The sequence below is a fragment of the Populus nigra genome, chromosome 11, assembly GCF_951802175.1.
Source record: "Populus nigra chromosome 11, ddPopNigr1.1, whole genome shotgun sequence".
Lineage (NCBI taxonomy): Eukaryota > Viridiplantae > Streptophyta > Magnoliopsida > Malpighiales > Salicaceae > Populus > Populus nigra.
This window is the reverse complement of record NC_084862.1, coordinates 6,878,540-6,899,500: the sequence shown is the minus strand read 5'-3', so window position 1 is coordinate 6,899,500 and position 20,961 is coordinate 6,878,540. Positions and strand designations below refer to the sequence as shown.

General features: G+C 32.5%; 1 protein-coding gene and 1 non-coding gene across 2 annotated transcripts; both read right to left on the bottom strand.

Annotated features, from left to right (window-relative positions):
- Positions 1 to 1,108: 1,108 nt before the first annotated feature.
- On the bottom strand, positions 1,109 to 1,215 carry LOC133668855 (small nucleolar RNA R71). Its single transcript, XR_009833809.1, has one exon. It is a non-coding gene; the product is annotated as a small nucleolar RNA R71 (small nucleolar RNA).
- A 10,777-nt stretch (positions 1,216 to 11,992) lies between these two features.
- Positions 11,993 to 13,254, bottom strand: LOC133668481 (CRIB domain-containing protein RIC4-like). Its single transcript, XM_062088356.1, has 3 exons — positions 12,998 to 13,254; positions 12,734 to 12,877; positions 11,993 to 12,509 (listed from the first exon to the last, which is right to left on the bottom strand). The coding sequence occupies exons 1-3, from the start codon at positions 13,122 to 13,124 to the stop codon at positions 12,271 to 12,273; spliced, it is 510 nt and encodes a 169-aa protein (XP_061944340.1). The 5' UTR covers positions 13,125 to 13,254; the 3' UTR covers positions 11,993 to 12,270.
- Between the last annotated feature and the right edge of the window lie 7,707 nt (positions 13,255 to 20,961).

Here is a 20,961-nt window from a genome sequence, read left to right as displayed (position 1 = left end):
GGATGTGTGCTTGCGACCAAGGTTTGTTTTTCTTGATAAGTTTCGGTTTTAATTGATTGTGTTTGCTAGTTTAATTGCTGCCATAGTTTAGATAATCACAAACCAAATCCCCCCCAATTACATAACGTACAACATAAAAATCTGACTTGAAACTTCCTTGTGGGATCGACCCCTTGCTTGCTCTATACTATCTTGTGTGTTGTGTTTGAAGCTAGGGTAATTAATTTGTGCGACTACAACATCGCAACAAATTTTGGCGCCGTTGCCGGGGAGGTAATTTTAGTTGATTCTTGTGCTTGTACTGTTATTTTTATTTACTGTGATTCAAAAAAAATAAAAAAGAGAAGCAGAATTTTTGCTTGCGACGGTACTGTTCACTTGCAGCACGGTACTGTTCAAAACAGAGTTTTTGGTGGAATTAGGTATTGGCCTTTTGTTTCCTGAAGGGAAACGACGCTCTGAACAGGACTACTGATTAATCACTAGCCCCACCCTATTGAGGCCCACCCTATTGAGGCCAAATTCCGCTGTTTTCTAGTGTTTTTAGACAGTTTTAGTTTTCTACCGTAGGATTTTCGTACAATTTGCATTGTTTTCGATCTCTTGTGTGGTTACTTTCTTTTGAGTTTTCTTAGCAATTTATGCCTGTGACCTGTTCTACTAATCAAATTCAAGTGCATATTGATCTTGAAATAGAAAGCACTTTACGCAGGTTAAGAAAGGAAGCTCGCCTCAACACCATGGCGGTTGCACGACAACAAACACTCAAGGAGCTTGCTGCTCCTAATATGGAAAATCAACCATTGTGCATAAACATTGACAATAATGTAAACTTTGAGCTCAAATCTGGTTTTATACATTTGTTACCAACATTTAATGGTCTTGCAGGAGAAGATCCTCATACTCATCTCAAGGAGTTCCATATGGTTTGTGTTGGCATGAAACCGAATGGAGTTGATGAAGAACAATTAAGTTGAAAGCTTTCCCTTTCTCTTTGAAGGGGGCAGCAAAGGCATGGCTTTTCTCTATTCTCCCAGGATCTATTGGAACTTGGAATGCCATGAAGAAGATTTTCCTTGAGAAGTATTTCCCAGCATCTCGAGTTGCCAACATAAGGAAAGAAATATGTGGGATTCGGCAATCTCATGGAGAGACACTCTCTGAATATTGGGAAAGATTTGAGCAACTCTGCATTCAATGTCCTCATCATCAAATACCCGATCAGCTGCTCATTCAATATTTCTATGAAGGATTGATGCCTACTGACCGTAATATCATTGATGCTGCAAGTGGAGGCGCATTGGTGGATAAGACACCCGAGGCTGCACGCCAATTGATCTCAAACATGGCAGCCAACTCAAAACAATTTGGCACTCGTGGAGACTTCTCCAACAAACGAGTAAATGAGGTAAGTTTTTCTAACCTTGAAAATAAAGTTAATGATCTTACTTCTCTTGTGCGTTCTTTGGCTTGCGAAAATGTGCAGCAGGTGAAAGTTTGTAGCATATGCTCCTTACAAGGACATGCTTCGGATGTGTGCCCAACAATGCAAGAAGATTACATTGAACAAGCTCATGCAATTGATGGAACATTCAACGGACAGCCCCAGCGTAAATATGATCCCTTTTCCAACACGTACAATCCCGGATGGAGAGATCATCCCAACTTACGCTACGGCAACCCATCCCAACAAGGCAATCAAGGCCGACAGTTCCATCCCCATGGATTTCAGCCCCAACAAAATTATCAAGCAAGACAACCCCCTCCATTCACAAACTCCAATGTTATGGGGTCATCATCCAATGATGATCTTCGTGAGATGATTAAAACTTTGGCTTCTAATACTGTTACCTTGCAACAAAATGTCATGTCTTTTCAACAAGAAACAAGGTCAAGTATTCACAACTTGGAAAAGCAAATGGGGCAAGTAGCTTCAAGTGTAGGGAAATTGGAAGCACAAATGAATGGAAAGTTGCCCTCCCAAGCATTGAATCCAAAAGAGAATGTTAGTGCGATCATGCTGCGAAGTGGGAAAGAAATTGAAGAGAAAAGGTCGAAACAAATTGAGATGGAGGAAGAAGAAGAGATAGAAACTGAATTAAGTACAAAGAAGAAACATCCTCCTCCTCCACAAACTGAAATAAAGACCAACACTCCAAAGGTAACTCCTCACTCAATTAATTCCAGTTTTAAAACAATTCCACCCTTTCCTGTGAGTTCTTCTAGGTCAAAGAAAGAAGACAAAGAAAAAGAGATTTTAGAGGTTTTCAAGAAAGTGAAACTCAACATTCCTTTGCTTGATGCTATCAAACAAATTCCCAAGTATGCAAAATTCTTGAAGGAGTTGTGTACTACCAAGAGAGCTTTCAAACTGAAAGGTCATGAAACGGTAAGTATGGGTGAAGTTGTATATGCCGTTGTTCAAAAGAATCTGCCTTTGAAACAAAAAGACCTAGGTGCGTTTACTATCCCATGTGTTATTGGTAATGCTAGTTTTAAAAGAGCTTTATGCGATTTAGGTGCATCCATTAGTGTTATGCCCAAACATGTTTATGATTCTCTTAGTCTTGAGCCTTTGAATAAAACTAGCATTGTAATACAACTTGCGGATCGTAGTTTTGTTTATCCACTTCGTGTGATAGAAGATGTCCTAGTCAAGATTGATAGTTTGGTTATTCCATGTGATTTTTATATTCTTGATATGGAACATGATTCTTGTGATTCATCATCCAGCACTCCTATATTGTTTGGGAGACCATTCTTGAAAACCGCCAACACAAAGATTGATTGTGGTAAGGATAACTTGTCTATGGAAGTAGGAGATGAAAAAATTGAATTCAATTTTCATGATGCAATGAAATATCCTTATAGCAATGTTTATTCTATCACATGTTATGACCAAATTGATAAGTGTGTGCAGCAAGTTTGTGATTTTGATTGCGAAGATGGATTAAGCATAGCTTTGAGCTATGGCTATGATTTCACCAAGATAGAAGAGATGGAGAGGCACGTGTGTGTTCCCCAAAACGTGCACGAATCAGTATTGGCCTTACAAGCTTTGCAAGCCGTTCCCCATGGTAATGTCTTTGTTGATTTAGTACTCTCACATAAAAAGCTTTTGCCATCTATTTTACAGGCCCCCGAGTTAGAATTAAAACCTTTGCCCGATAATTTGAAGTATGTATTCATTGGCAACAACAATACACTTCCTGTTATCATAGCAAAAGGTTTGACAAGTATGCAAGAGGAAAAACTTGTGAAGTTGTTGTGTGATCACAAGACGACCATTGGATGGACTTTAGCCGACATCAAGGGTATTAGTCCCTCAATGTGTATGCATCACATACTATTGGAGGACAACGCAAAACCAACAAGGGAAATGCAAAGGAGGTTGAACCCGCCTATGATGGAGGTAGTGAAAGCTGAAATTTTGAAATTGTTAGATGCAGGAGTCATTTACCCCATCACTGACAGTAAATGGGTCGCGCCAATCCATGTGGTGCCCAAAAAGACCGGAATCACGTTGGTGAAAAACAAAAATGATGAGCTCATTCCTACTCGCATCTCGAGTGGATGGAGAATGTGTGTTGATTACAGAAAGCTCAATCTTTCTACACGCAAAGATCATTTCCCATTACCATTCATGGATCAAATGCTTGAACGCCTAGCAGGTAAGTCTTTTTATTGCTTTCTTGATGGATATAGTGGATACAATCAGATTGTTATTAATCCCGAGGATCAAGAAAAGACTACATTTACATGTCCATTTGGTACATATGCATATAGGAGAATGCCTTTTGGTCTCTGTAATGCTCCTGCAACTTTTCAAAGATGCATGATGAGTATTTTTTCTGACTATGTTGAAAGAATAATTGAGGTTTTTATGGATGATTTCACGGTGTATGGTGATTCTTTTGATAAATGTCTAGAAAATTTATCTTTCATCTTGAAAAGGTGCATTGAAACTAACCTTGTCTTGAACTATGAAAAGTGTTATTTATGGTAGAACAAGGAATAGTTCTTGGGCATGTTGTGTCTTCACATGGATTAGAGGTTGATAAAGCTAAGATAGATGTTATTTCATCATTGCCTTACCCCTCATGCGTGAGGGAAGTTCGTTCTTTTCTAGGCCATGCAGGTTTCTATCGACGCTTTATCAAAGATTTCTCGAAGATTACAGCACCCTTGTGCAAATTATTAGCCAAAGAAGTGGATTTTGTGTTTGATCAAGCATGTAAAGATGCCCATGATGAGCTTAAGAGACGTGTCACATCTGCCCCTATCATCCAACCACCAAATTGGGATGAACCTTTTGAGATAATGTGTGATGCGAGTGACTATGCAGTAGTAGCTGTGCTTGGGCAAAGAATTAGGAAGAATTTGCATGTTATCGCCTATGTTTCTCGCATGTTGGATGGAGCACAATGCAATTACCATACAACTGAAAAGGAACTTTTTGCAGTGGTGTTTGCTCTTGAAAAATTCAGGTCATATCTACTTGGTACAAAAGTCATTGTTTTTACTGACCATGCAGCTCTCAGGTATCTTTTGAAGAAGAAGGAGTCCAAACCAAGACTGATTAGGTGGATCTTGCTTTTACAAGAATTTGATCTTGAGATCAATGACAAAAAAGGTGCTGAAAACCATGTGGCTGATCACTTGAGCCGACTGAGGACCGAGGATATACAGATCGATACAATAAGAGAGACATTCCCCGATGAGCAGTTGTATATGTTGCATTCCTCTACAAGACCATGGTATGCTGATTTGGTAAACTATTTAGTCACCAAAGAATTCCCTCCAGGTTTGTCTAAACCCTAAAAAGATAAGTTACGAGCTGATGCTAAATATTATTTTTGGGACGATCCTTACCTTTGGAAATTTTGTGCGGATCAAGTAGTTAGGAGGTGTGTACCACAAGATGAATTTCATTCCATTCTCACTTTTTGTCATTCTCATTCTTGTGGTGGGCATTTTGGAGCAAAAAGAACAGCCCACAAGGTACTTGAAAGTGGTTTCTATTGGCCTTCTATTTTTAAAGATGCATATCACTTCTGCAAATCATGTGAAAAATGCCAAAGAATAGGTAATATCACTCATAAGAATCAAATGCCTTTAACGAATATTCTTGTAAGTGAAATTTTTGATGTTTGGGGTATTGACTTTATGGGTCCATTTCCTTCTTCATTTGGCAATCTTTATATTCTTCTTGCTGTTGATTATGTGTCCAAATGGATTGAGGCGAAAGCCACACGAACTAACGATGCTAAGGTTGTTTTAGATTTTGTCAGGACTCATATATTTGACAGGTTTGGAATCCCTAAAGCTATCATTAGTGATCGTGGCACTCATTTATGTAATCGTTCCATGGAAGCATTGCTACGTATATATCATGTGACTCATCGAACTTCCACAGCATATCATCCTCAAACGAATGGCCAAGCTGAAATTTCAAATCGAGAAATCAAGTCCATTTTGGAGAAAACAGTGCAACCTAACCGGCGAGATTGGAGTCTACATCTTGGAGATGCACTTTGGGCTTATCGGACTGCTTATAAATCACCTATAGGAATGTCACCTTATAGAATGATTTATGGGAAAGCATGTCATCTACCGGTGGAGCTTGAACACAAAGCTTTTTGGGCCATTAGACAATGTAACATGGATTATGATGCTGCTGGGATTGCAAGAAAACTGCAACTGCAAGAGTTGGAAGAAATTCGAAATGATGCTTACGAGAATGCGAGGATTTACAAAGAAAAGACTAAGAATCTTCATGACCGAATGCTTACAAGAAAGGAGTTTCATGTTGGAGACAAAGTCCTTCTTTATCATTCGCGTTTGAAACTTTTTCCTGGAAAATTGCGCTCTCATTGGATTGGACCCTTTGTTGTTTCTAATGTTTTTCCTTATGGTGCAGTTGAAATTACAAGTTTAGAAACCAACAAAGTACTCAAGGTCAATGGGCATCGTTTGAAACCTTTCTATGAAGGTTGGAAGGCAGAACTCATCGCTTCTGTAGAGTTAGCTGAACCAATCTATGAAGAATGAGCATGCCACATGTCAAGCCAATGACATAAAACAAAAGCGCTTACTGGGAGGCAACCCAGCACAAAAAAAAATAATCAGATTTGCTTTCTTTTTCCTTATCTTTTATTTTTTCGCATTTTAATTTATTTTATGTCATTCTCTTCTATTCCTTTGCTTTTATTTCAACATTGAGGACAATGTTGTGTTTTAAGTGTGGGGGTATTGGGAGAATGTTGGTTTTCTAATTTTAGTTTTCTTTGTTGTTCTTTTTTTTAAAAAAAATGTGTTTGATCTTTTTAACTCCCATTGGTTTTTGAGAATATGAGTATTATGTATGAGAATTAATTGAGATAGATGAAGATATAAATTAAATGGAGTATGCATGCAAATTTTAAGGTTGAATTGGTTTAGAGATTGACTTTGAGAATATGTCATGTTGACTTTATAGTGTTATACCAATGCAAGCTTTTGAGCCTTCAACATTATATTCTTTGAGTATGCATTCTTTCAATGATATGTATCTCTAGAACTTGCTTCATATCTTGTTGAGATTACATTCGCATTACATATATACATGAAGATGATAAAGGCATTAGAAATTTTAACCACTTGAGCCAAAAAGCCAACCTAAAGCATATTATCCTTAGTGAGCCCTTTTTGAGCTTGTTTATCTTTTCTTTGCTTTATCCATGTATAAACCTTAACTTTTTATATGTTTTCCTTTTCCCTTGGCCAAGGATTAGTAGAGCATATACTTATGATATCTCATGGAATTATGGTTGGAAATTATGTGAAAAGAAAGAAGAAGTGATGCTTGATGAAAAGATGGGCAAAGTTGCCAAAGGTAAAAAGAAAAAGAAAAAAAAAGAAAAAAAGAACAAAAAAAAAGTGTTCCTTTATGTTCTTAAGATTTTATGTTGAAAAAGCTTGAAATCAAAAGAAGCTAAGCATTGGTGATTAAAGATGGAAAATTTATGTGCTTTGATGAAATATCTTGTTTGAAATATCATTTTTCAGAATGCTCTACTTTCTTTGGTTTGAACCTTTCCTTTTACTTTCTTTTACCTCACCTTAACCTTAGCCCCATTACAACCGGAAAATAAGACCTTTTGATTCATGTAGTACTTGTAATAAGTTGCTAATGGAGATGAGATTGAAAAGCAAGCCTATGGTAGAACATACTCTTTGATTGAATTTGAAAGATTTAAACACATAAACCCTAAACACATGAGTGTTGGAGTGTATATCAATGAGAGGACCTATCACTTTGGCATGGCATAGATTTCATTTAAATCTCGACAATTGATTGAGTTTTGAAGTTTGCATGTAAATGAATTCATGAGAATTATACTATTTATCCTTCATGATTGTATTCTTGTTTATAATGCATATATTCTTGGACATTGATGGGAGATTAAGAGATTGATCATAGTTATTTTCAATTTGATTTTATTTATCCTTTCTCGAGGACGAGCAAGAGCTAAGTGTGGGGGTATTTGATGTAACCATATTATTCGATAGTTTCACCCACATCTACCTAATGTTTTGTCCATGTTTTATATATAAAATGCCTTGATATTCTTTGTTTTATGTTTTGAAGGCATTTTTGGATGAAAGATGCAAAAAGGAGTAAATTGGAGGTAATTGGCAGATTTGATGTTCAGTCGATGTTTTGTGCAGAGCGTGAGTTCTAGAGATCGAAATGAAGTGATTCCAGTGGCACTAAAAAGCTAACATCCATACCTTTCTGGAAATGTAATGCAAGAAAAATAAAAGGAGAAAGATCATGGAAATCACATCCTGCAAAGTCAAATCTCGCATTCTGCCAGTGTTGACCTTTGGCCATTCCAAATTTAATATCTGGAGCTACAGAAGTCCGATTGATGCAAACTAAATTTTCTTGGATTCCTAATTCAAATACCTATCCACGTTCAAAATTTCAGCCAAAAACAATGTCATATGAGGGAGATATGATTTTCCAAAGATGACAACTGAATTCTGCCAGCAAACAGGTTTCGTGAAGAAACGAGTCCAAATTACGTTCCGAAGCATCTAAACCGACATCCAAGTTTTTATATCAGTAATTTAGCTCCTCTAAGTCAGAGCTTGAAGATTTCATGCAAGGCTATTTCTCCTTTTAGGAAAAAATAGTTATTAAAGTACTTAAATGTAAACTGCCAACTCAAGGGAGGACTATTTTGTAAAATAGAGACTAGGGTTTCTTAGCATATAAAAAGAAAGAGAGAAGGAGGCAGCAGCCAGCAGAAAAGAGGGAGAGCAGAAGGAGGCAGCAGCCAGCAGAGAATAAACACAAATTCTCTCCTCTACAAACCCAAAAAATCATGCTCTTTTCATTCTTTAGAAGTAGTTGTTCAATAGTTATGCAAGGCTAAGCTCTTTTCTTGGTTGCAAGGACACAACAAACCTTCGGATTTCAAGAACCGTGAGATTTATTCTTCCTTCTATTTTCAGTTTATGTTATGAATGAGTATGATTGTTTTCCTATGCATATTTTCTATGATTGTTGTTGATGATTGCTAGAGCGGACTCTAAGTTATTGTTGTGAACAATCTATTGCTAAGTTTAATATCAAAACCGGAGTTGTGATATATGAACTTGTGAAGCAACTAAGCTTGATAATTGTGGCGGAACTACATTATTGAACTTAGAGAGAACATTTGAACAAAGTGATACAAGCTGCGGACAACTTGTATGTTAATCTTGATGAAATTATCTAGTTCTTAAAGCTACCATTAAATTGAATCATTAGTGCGGACACTTTGATTGTTTATTGGTTAGGATTAGTTATACGGCGGATCCGTTAATTAATCAATGTTAAGAAAAGATAAAATTTTAGAACATAAATTGCAATTTTTGTTTCAAGGATCGGTTCTAATTTCCGTTGGTGGATGTGTGCTTGCGACCAAGGTTTGTTTTTCTTGATAAGTTTCGGTTTTAATTGATTGTGTTTGCTAGTTTAATTGCTGCCATAGTTTAGATAATCACAAACCAAATCCCCCCCAATTACATAACGTACAACATAAAAATCTGACTTGAAACTTCCTTGTGGGATCGACCCCTTGCTTGCTCTATACTATCTTGTGTGTTGTGTTTGAAGCTAGGGTAATTAATTTGTGCGACTGCGACATCGCAACAATCTAGCTTTCATATATAAATATTTAAAGAAAATTTTGCAACACTTCAACATACAAGATTCTAAGCTAATTTATACCCTACTTCATGTTAACTTCAAATTATATTAAAGTATGTCTTATATCAATGAAGTAGAAAGAATAAAGATGTCTTGAGTACCATATGCATTAGAAATGGGAAGTTTCATGTTTTTCATGTTATTTACAAGACCAAACATTGCACAAGCAATTGAAGCAGTCAATCGATACATGGAGAACCCTGATATAAAGCATTGGAATACTATTAAAAGGATCTTAAGATATATCAAGAGCACCTTAGATGTTGTATTATATTATAGAGGATGAAAATTTACTATAAAAGAATACATTGATTCAGATTTTTTAGGTGCTCTTGAGAAAAGAAGATTCATTATAGGCTATATATTTATAATACTAGATGAGCTATGAGTTGGGTCTCTAAACTTAAGACTATTGTGACTTTATCCACATTAGAAGCTCAGTACATGAAAGCTACATAAGCCCATAAAAAAGCAATATGAATAAGAATACTCATGGAAGAGCTCAGATACAAACAAAAAAAGATTTTATTATATTGTGATAGTTAGAGTGCCTCGTATATTAAAAAATCAATATTTTATTAAAAAAAACACTTAGATGTTTAGTATCATTTTATTTGATATGTGGTGGAAGATAGAAGTGTGGATTTATAGAATATTCACACCAAGAAAAAACAAGTAGATACTTTGGCCAAACCAGTCGATATTAATAAGTCCATATGTTATAGATCCTCTTATTACGTAATAAAAATGTAAGCATTATGAAGATAAAAGTGTAGAAAGGATAGAAGAATCACAAATGATTAAGTGTGAAGACATTATTAAAAATCAAGGTCATCAAGTGGAAAAATATAAAGTAGATATATTAGTTTTTTTAAAGAAATGTTAGGCACCAATTCATGGCCTACCTTTAAAAATAAAGAGGGAGGCTGGGATGCTCAAACTATTAATGGGTGCATTTCAAAGTCTTTGTTGTACCACCAGGAAAAATAAAGTAATCCCATAAAAGAGTGAGAGATACACAATATTTATGAGAAAAAGTGTGTGAGGTGTTTACCCATATTAGTAAAGAAATTGACAATTATTCTCCTATCAAGAAAGTTATTGTAATTCCTAAATTTCATAATGAGATCCTTCTCTATTGCTTATGGATGTAGTCTAATTGAATGAACCATCTAAATTTTTTTGTGTATCATTTCTCATTTTATCTTGTCCTTACTAGTTATATATTGTTGCTTTTGTAAGTCACAATACTAATAAAGAATAAGTAATGAAAGAAAAACCAATTCTAATTAACACTTCCTAAAGGACTTCTATCATTCATGAAAGGAAAAAGTTCATTCAAATTTGCAAATTACAACCAACAATCTAACTACATTAAAAAAAGAAAAAAATGGATGAATTTAATTACCATTACAGATTTCATAATTTTAATTTGCAAAAAATGAATAACCAAAGTATCCCGTAGACTTGGACATGTAAGAAAAGAAATTTATACAAATCAACCTCTATGGAAAACTCAAAAAATAAGAACATATACTCCTATATCTTTCTATGTTCAAAATCCAGGTTTTCATGCAAAGAAAGAATGATGCAAACATATATAAGAGTTAGATTAACTCAAACCAAAAAAACAATATTACCATGGACAAAAGAACAACATGATGGAAGAAAAGAAAAATCATAAATAAAAATAAAAATTTAGCCTCATATTTTCCAATGAGTAACAAACAGCCTCACTTCACCAAAATTTTCTATCACTTTGGTTGAAAAACAAAAACGTTTACACTTCATTAATGTCCATACAAATATCAAGGAAACATATTTTTTTCTCTTTCTTTATTTATTATTTTTTAAAATTCTATATAATCCATAAGGAGAACTTCTTATCCACATGAAACACTTAAAAATAAAACAAAGCTTTTGGGTTGAGATAAAAGCCTAAACCCTTATGTTTTTGTTTTCAAAATTCTTCATTTCAAAATTTTCTTCTTTTTTCCCTTCATTTCTTTCATTTTGGTCCTTTTTTTAATTAATGACTTTTTTTGTTGTTTGGTTTTTTTTTTTTTTTGCTTTCCCTAAAAAATGTCAGACAACTTGGTTTTTTTTTTCGTATGTTTTTTCTTTCTTTAAAAATTTATGAACAATACAAACTCAAGAATATGTTATAACAATAGTAAATTTTTGGTCATATTCCCATACTTGGTTTTGGGTTTTGGATTGCTTTACCAATTTTAGGATTTAGCCAATTGTGATGTTATGGGCTCAATAGAATTTGAGATTTGAATCAATGCACTCTCACTTGATTTTTGGCCGGTAAGCTAAGCTTTTCTCTTTTCTTTATCTTTATTTTTTATCTTTTATTTCATTTTTTTTCTTTTGTTTTTTTTCTTTTATTTTCAAAACTCCCAATAATATGTCAACAATGTTAAAAACTCATAAAATATCCAACACACACATATATAATCCTTTATAATTAATTTGAACTGTAATAAAGTTTCTCATTATTGTTATTATAAAATTTACATCTTACTTGATGATAAATAGTTTTCGTCTCTTCACATATTGATCTCTAATTAAATAAAATATTTTATCTACTTAAATAGAAATATTTATGAAAATAAAGGCAAATGTAATATTCTATTATATAGATTTTGGTGTGTCATCTAGCTAGACAACTACCCCCACTACCCACTTCTTGAATGCACCTTTTAGATTTGAACTGTTTTACTAGTAACTAAAAGGCAAAAGAGGTAAAACTTTAGACTTAACTAATTTATTTCAAATTAGAAACTTATGTGAATCCTGTTACAAACATGAAAATTGAATTATACATCAAATGAATTAAATAGAATTAAATTCAATTCTACCAATGGATTGTTCCTCATCATGCTGTTGGCAGTAAAGCTTCACTCATTCACTTAAAGTTGCAATTCCATATACATATACATATATATATCCATATATATATCCACCACCAACATCACAATTGGTCAACAATATCCACTGTCATCTCTATAGTCATGTTTGGATTAAGCAGAGGAAGCCCTAACAAGGGGTGAATTAGCCTGTCCTGCTGCTATGGCAAGCTCGAACTGCCTTGAAGTTGCAGATTGAAGGGAAAGTAAATCGGTAGAAATGAGACTGTCCCAGCCCTGAACGGGGTTAGTATTTGGTGAGTCATCCCACCCTATGTGTGTCACGTGCTTAACATTTGTTGGCAACCCAATTTCCATTTCCACTTCCAATTCTTCCATCTCTTCTTTGTACGCTAGAAAAGATAAAGACCATTAATTATAACTAGAAAACAAGACTCTGCGTGTGTGCGTATCCACATGCAAGTGTGATGAATAACCATATAATTGAGAAAAAAGGTCATTTTATCAATTGGCTTCGAGCAAGCAAGGACACTCGTATACGTTAATTAATTATTGTGCAGGTATCCTAGCTAGTTTCTTTGTTTTAAAAACAAAAGGAATGAGCTGAAACACTTACCAAATAACTGAGGAAAGGTCTTCAAACCCTTGACTAGCTTATTAAACCCAGTGGATACGTTAGGCTTTGAAAGAGCAAGCAACTTCAACGAATTTTTCGTACTTTCTGTGCTTGATGAGCTTTCCTCGTCTTCTTCTTGTGTTCCTTCTCAAGGACAAAGAAACATAAATCAAATAATCAAGTTTGCAGAGATTCGAAAGAACAAAAGAAAAGAAAAAAGAAGGTAAAAACAATCTTGTGAGTGTGTGTGTGAGAGAGAGAGACTTGACGCAGATAAGTTTGTGTCTGTCTTTGCTCTTTTAGTTTGGTGCACGCCTATGGCCACACTTGACTCAGAGACGCAACCAATGGAGAAAGGAAGAAGAACAAGCCTTTCCATTCTGTCTCTCATTTCGACATGAACAAGCTAAGAAACAAAAATATAGGAACTGAGCACGAGGAGGAGTGAGAGAAACAAAATAGGGTGGTTGATGAAGGACAGCCCTACAAGCTGGAATTGGTTTGTTGGTCAGTAGTGATGGCTTTGTCATCAAGCCACAATACAGGAAGCTGTTAAGCTGCACTTAGGAGTTTAGTTTGGTAGGGAGTAGGGAAAAATTAAGAGAGGAAGAGAGATTAACAGATCTAACACACGTAGTTGTTTTGGACATCCAATCAGACAAATTAGGTAGAACTGCTGTTTTTGTCCCAGTCTCACTCAAAACAACCGGAAACCTATTACCTTCCAGTTCACGGTGGCTTAATTCGAACCTTACTTGCCACTCTTATGCATCAAGATACCATTTTCGTAAAACCCTATCTTTTGCTTTTCTTTTGTTACTTAATTTGTACTCTACACCAAACTTGTATCAGCTAGTACGTGCAACTTAAGCAATCTTTCCGGTAAAATTTGAAATTAGCTGCTCGCCATGGAGACCAAATTTCACTTTCTCTTGATTCTAAAGAAGAAAACCATGATTCTTTGTTTGAATAAGAGTAACAAATTTGTTGGGAAAACGATGTTCTTCGAACGGTGACAGCATGGTTCTGTAATAGCTAGCGTCTCTCATTTGAAAAAAAAGTCTTTTCACAAAAATAAATAAATATGAACACCCATTAAAATTAAACTAAAATTAAAAGGGATCAGGAAAACATGGCTCTGTTTAGTAAAAAAATAAATCGATTTTCCTTTTTCTTTTTTTTTTCTTTTTTTTCAGTTTTTCTTCTCCAATACAACATAAAAAACATGTTCATTTTTTAAAAAAAAAATCAGAACATTTTTCCAACTTAAAAAATATAAAATTTGTTTCAATTATATTTTTTTATTTGAAGAAAAATGATAAAATATAGATTTTCTTCAATTTAACCCTATTTTCTATTATATTCTTTACATTATAACCTGGACCGATATTTTTATTCATGTTTTAAGTATAGTTTTAAAACTCGGCCTAACAAGTTGACGAACTTAAACCAATCTAGATTAAAGAGAAAATAGGTTAAGGAAATGATCCAAACTGATTCATTCAAAACTAGAGCATTGATTTATTTGAAGAGAAAATAGCTTAAGGAATAAATCTCAATTCTCATATTAGATCAGAATAGAGCAACAACAATGAAAATTGTCAAAAATAAGTTAAAGAGAGAAATTTGATAGCATGAATGAAGATTATGTATAGGATTGAAAACGCCACTCGCCAAAGCTTGAAACTTTACACATGAATGGAGATCGGAGAGCCCATAAGCTTGACTTATTTAAACAGAAATTGAATTGGGTTTCCAATACCAATGCTATTTGTCAAAGCTTTTGATACTCAATTAAATTAAAGGAAGAGAAAACAAGACAGAAATAAGAGATACTAAGATACTCGAAAATAGAATTTGGTTGAGTTGGTGAAAGATTAAAACTTTAAAAGCAACAACATTCATAGAAGCCACAAAAAAGATTTCATCTAAATATTCTAAAGCATGTGCTTTCTTTCATTGCCAAGAAGAGGATAATTTTGTTCTTCTTAATGAGAGAGATTAGATATATACAAAGGATAATTTTGTTCTTCTTAATGAGAGAGATTAGATATATACAAAGAGGATAATTTTGGTAATTGTATGGCTGAGTTGTTTTTATAAATAATACTAATTTTTTTAAGGTCAACTTAAGTTGACCTTCTAAGCCGAGTTTTAAAAATATAGTTTTAAGGCTATTAATTTTTACTCATTTATTTATTTATTTATTTATTCTTTATTCTTTTGAGAGAAAAACTTTCAATCTAATTAAATTGAATACCAATTTAAACAACAAAACTCTGCTTCTCCCACTTTAAAGGTGGGAAACTTCTTTCGATCTTAGATCTCACACATTCCTCTTTATAACATCCTTTCTTACAAGTTACTTTCCAATAAGCATTTTGTTTTTATTTCATTTGAATCCATGATCTTCTTCCTTAGATTCTCGTACCTAAATCCCAGAATGAATAAAAAAATGTAAAAGAAGAAGCTCACTATGGTTTATGACAAATTTTAAATTAACATTACTTATTGCTCAACAACTCAAGCTACCAAATATGCTCTAGAGCGAGCTACAAGGATCGATGTTGTTCAAATAACAACTGATTTCAATGAGTTATGAAGAACAAATCTTAAAAATTTAAAACATAATTTATTTCAATCATTCATATGAAGTTGAGAGAATATTGTACATGGAAAAGTAAAAATAAAAAGAGAATCCCATGGGCCTAAAGAAATTCTAAAAAACATTAAAAAAATATTTACCTACAAGTACATAAAAAACCAAAATACAAACATAGAGGAGGAGGAAAGAGATATCAAGACGAATACACTATTACTATTTGTAGTATTAAGCCTTTTTAAGGGACTTAGTGGCCATGGAAGGCAACTTGGGCTCTTTTGAACACTCTTTTATAAAATTGCTTTAAAAAATTCATTTTTTTTCAGACCATTTCATATCTTCTCCAGTATTATAACTATTATGTCTTCCTATCTGAACATCAAATAAAAAACTATTACAGTGAGTGTAAACCCCCGACCTAAAATTGGTGAACCAGTGCTAAATAGGTTAATTTTCAATTGAAAAATGATAAATTTGGAGGGAAAGATTATTAAGACTAGGATGAGAAATCCCTAGTGAATTTACTTAGATCTCGTATGAAATAAAATAATAAATCGGTACACAAAATGGTAGCTAGTGTAAATTGAGTAAACTCTCTGATCAGATAAAATAATTATTTTAAAGAAATAGTTTATATGTGAATTGAGTGAAAAATATTTACAGAAATAGAACATAAAACCAAATAAATTAATTTATGATTTTACAAGCAAATGATGTTAATCGCCAATTTAATCCTTGTGTATAATCGCATAACTTATAGCTGAAAATGATGGAAGTTCTAGAAAATTTTATGATGATTAGAGATAAAACTCCCTAGGAAATTAGTTTTAAAATATCGATGGAATTGGATAATAAAGTTGTATGTAAAGGTATCAATGACCAGGTAGTTTATATAAAACAACACATGGACTGAATGTAATGGAATTTTAGTAAATAAAGTAAGAAAGCTTCCTCATCTTCCTTTATAAAATTGTTGTCATCCATGGAGAAGAAAAGTTTGATTTTTTCGCTGCATTTTCTTCCAAAACCTTGTTATTCTCTCAAAACTTGGTCATGGGTGTGTGGTTTTAGGTAACTACTAGTGTGGAAAACAATTCATGTAGAGAAATTAGAGAGTTTAGGATTGTGAAACTACAGAGAGAAAGTGGTGATTTTGAAGACATGGAGAAATAATTGTGATGGAATTGACAACAAAGCATCAAATTGGGTTTAAGTATCAAAGGTAAGGGGCAAATCCTCTATTTATTTCACTCTCAATTGTCTTTTGGGTTAGGGAAAAAGAAATCCCTAATTTGTAAATTTTATGGTTCATGGAGAAATTTTGTGAAAAAAAAAAAATTAGATAGTTATAGGTTTATTTGGCATAAAAAAAGTCATGAGAATGATTAAATTAAAAGAAAAATTAAATGAAAGCAATGACAAATAACTTGTCATATGGTCGGCCAAGGTGGAAAATTAGGGAAATGAGAATTTTGTTTTATTTTATGGTATTGTATGTTTATTAGATGTTTTTGTATTGTGTAATTTTGTGTAGGAAAGGTTTTTTTGAGCTAATATGTAAAGTTCATGTTGTATGTGTTTGGGAAAAGTTGTAATGTGGGATTTTGTGTGATTATGTGACAATGAAATGTTTATGGTTTGATATGGAAACCCTAGAAATTTTAAATGAAGTAGAATGTTTGATGGAATGGGTGTTTAGCATATTGTCATGTATGTGTTGGAAAAAAATAGTTATGGGAATGGGGAGAATTGGGTGGAATCTTGAGAAATTGTATGTTAATTTGATGTGTATGTGTGATATAGTGATGAATGATAAGAGTGTAGATTGAGAGTCTAAGTTGTGTTATAGGATTATGTAGGGAACATAAACTATATGTTATGAAAGTAAGGGAAAATATTGAAAATTATATCTTCAATTGGTAATTAAGGTGAGTTTCATGTTTTGTGAACACTAATTAAATTCTTAAAAGTGTTGAAATTGACTAAGAAATTTTTATAATTGTTAGATTGCAGGGTTATTAGTATGTTGGAGTGAGGAAAAATCTTGGATAAAATGTGATGAGATGAAGATTGAACATAAAATGGTTAGAAAGCATGAGAAATGAAGCTTGAAAATGTGATGTTTTGTGTTAATTTATGAAAGTGGCATAAGAGAAGAAAACAACTAGAGTGAAAACATATAAAATTTTGAAAATAAACTAAAGGAAAAAAATTGTACATTAGGTCTAGTCATATAGGAAGGGTTTTGGGGAATAAACTAAACAACTAGAGTATTGGTATAAGGAAACTTTACTTGGGAAAGTTTTTTTTTTTTGTTGAAAGTGTGAAGTTTTGTGCTATATGTGTGAGGAAAAAGTGGTAGATTAAAAGTTTGTATGTTCTATAGTAATGAATATTATTAGTTAATGTGAAGGTTTTATAAATCGGAATTTAATTAGAATTTGGATCTGAATAAATAATTGGCATGTTATGTAATATGTAAGAATGAGTAAGTATAAATTTTGCAACCATGGGATAGGTAAATAATTAATTGAACCAAATAGAATAATAAGTTAAGATATATGAAAATAAATGAGATGGAGAAAAATGTTCAAGTTGTATGTGAATTAGCTAATTAGGCTTGGAGGTTGCATTCATATTATCTTAAATAAAAGTGCTTGGAAATTAGTTCAGATAAATTATAAATGTTGGCTGAATTAACTAAATGATTAATTTTAAGTTTTTAGAAATTATTGTTAAAATGAATGTTTGTATATTATGATATAAACTTAAAAATTATGGTGTGAAAATCTTTGTGTTGTTGAGTTGTGAAAGATTTAATTATATAATTAATATAAATTGAAGTAAAATTATTGGTTGAGAATATTGTTAGCATAAATGGAAAATTGAGTTATGTTGAAAATTTAAGTAAGAGAGATTATTATTATTATTATTATTATTATTATTATGAAGTGTCATGTATGAAAAATAGAGATTTATCCAATATAATGATAACTTGTTGAATTGGGTTTTGTATTATATGATTTGTATGGAGATTAATGTGTTTGAATAATAAATTGAGAAGTCAACTATGGTAAAATGGTCAAAGTAAATTATCTTAATATTTTAGGTGTTTGATGGTGATTTTGATAAGAAGAGATTGAGCGTTATATAAACTTGAAAAGTTTAAGTGTATAAGTTGGAGAAATTTATATATTTAGTTAAACTGATTTTGTTGGGTGAAGTTGTTAGTTAGTTAGGTTGTGAATTGGTTGGTAGGTGTTAATATGAAAGAAAAGAATGTAAATTTGTTGTGTGTGAGTAAAACAGGATAAATTGAGATTATAGAGAATGTGAGAAAGTGAATATGTTTGAAATGTGTATAGATATTGATTTGGAATGTTAGGATGTCTTATATGGAGATTATATGGACGAATCTTCATATTTGTGGTATGAATGTTAATTTTAATTGTTTGGGAGTTGCAAGAGAAGTACTTAGAGTGATACATGACTACGACTTTTCAAGAAATTGTATAGTGAGAACTCAAGGTAAGAATCGCCCTACTTGCCTTTTTAATTGTTTAAATTGCTTTTGTAAAGTTAGAATGCAATAGAAATTATTTGTATGTTGTAAAAGGATGTATTATGACAAAATATTATTATATGAATATTACTTATAGGGCAGAAAAAATATATAATGTGAAGATTGCCTATGGGGTAAGAGTAATATATTATGTGAATATTGCCTATGGGGTAGGAATAATATTATCATGTGAATATGCCTATGAGGCCAAAAACTAATATATAATTGTAACTTACCGCAATGACGATAATTGTTATATGATTGAGAGTGATTGCGATGGTGTGTGTGTGTGTGTGTGATTGGTAGTTGACCGCAACAACGGACTTCCACCTTGAAATTGTAATTGATCGCAACATCATAGAACATGTGAATTTTAAATAGACCGAAATGGATGAACTTAATAAAGCAATAAGTTAGTCATTTGGATAAAGACTGAAATATGTAAAAAAAAAAAAGCTATTATTTGGATGGAGGCTATGACATAAAAGACATGATTAGGCTATGTTGACAAGGTTAAATGAAAAAGAAAAATGACTCAAGTATGAATTGTGACTGCTAAAATATTTTGATGAGTACACAATCAATGTTGAACACGAGATGCAATTATCGAAAAGGAATAATGAAAACAAAACTAAAACACAAAATAATTTAAAAAGATAGAGAGGATATAAATGAGCCAAATGAATAATTGAGCATGAAAAACATATAAATGTGTCATATATGGGAAAAATAAATATTTGAATATGAAAATATATAAATGAATTATAAAGTAGCATAATGAATAATTGAGGATGAAAATTAGATAAATGAGCCACGAATGGGTGTGAGTAATAATGGAGAATGAAAAATAACATGGATGAGCTTTGACTAAGATATTATATATGGTAGTTGAAAAGTGATATTAATAAGTCATAAGTGACACAAGGAATGCCAAAATAAACAAATAGAAGTAAATGCATCGGAAAAAACACCATGGATGACTAAATCAACGTACAAAATTAGTTGATTGAAAAAGGGATTTAAAGACATGGAAATAAGTGAAGTGGATTATGAATATGAAATCAATGATTAAGTCAAGATGTGATCATGAGTAAATAAAGGAGAAATTAAATTCAAAATCATTTTATACTATGAACTAAAAGTATTTGTGATGATTTTATGGAAGTGGTTGAATTAGGATGTAAATGATTATTGTAATAGAAATCATGGTATCAATATGAAATTTTATGAAAGAATACTTGTGTGATATTATTCTTATGATTGATAAAATGATCAGTTGAGATGAATATTTGTATATTGAAAATCTTATTTTATGTTTCTGTGAGTTCTACAAGTGTTTTTCATTTCCATCCAAGGTATCTTAAGATAATGTTCAGATCTTTTGAAGTTTATTTTATTTTGAGGAAATGTTTGTAAAATTAGTATATTATAGAATGAAATATTGTATGTCTATTAAGCCAACAATGATGTATAGATTGTAAAAATAATGAAAAAAAAGGATGGATGCCTTGTTATGAAAATTACATATATGAGAAGATATTGTAAATTTATTATCTTGTATTTAATATTGTATATCTTTGTTATGTGTTAATGAAAGTAGTAAGTTGTAAGCTTAAAGCTATCATGTAATATATATATCATCATTTTCACGTACATGACAATTAGAAAGATGAAAAACCGCATAAAAAATTCAGGGTATTATAGCAAGAATTATTCCATTATCCGTCACCTATGTCATCTCTTGCAAATAAAAAAAGAAATCATGCATTTTTAATACTTTAAAAATAAAATTATTCATGTGTTATTTGTTCAACCCCCTTCATAACTAGCTGATGGCCTATAAACAATTCATGCTTTTGGAATGAACTATTATCTTACTAGATTTCTATTCATGGTAAAGTGGTTCAAATGAAGTACAAACCTTAGCCATAACTAGATGTGGGCTCCTGCTACACCGCGGGTCTGTATTTTTTTTTATAAAACCAATGTTTAGGAGCAACATGCGTATTTCAAAGAAATAAAAAAAAATCAATGACTCGAGTTATAGCCTCGAACAAGTTTAAT

What these genes read in the sequence shown, in the direction of transcription:
- LOC133668481 (XM_062088356.1), bottom strand. Translation starts at nt 13,124, where the DNA reads ATGAGAGACAGAATGGAAAGGCTTGTTCTTCTTCCTTTCTCCATTGGT. An exon ending in CACAAACTTATCTGCGTCAA is followed by an intron (nt 12,878 to 12,997) that starts GTCTCTCTCTCT and finishes GTCCTTGAGAAG; the next exon opens with GAACACAAGAAGAAGACGAG. An exon ending in GACCTTTCCTCAGTTATTTG is followed by an intron (nt 12,510 to 12,733) that starts GTAAGTGTTTCA and finishes TATCTTTTCTAG; the next exon opens with CGTACAAAGAAGAGATGGAA.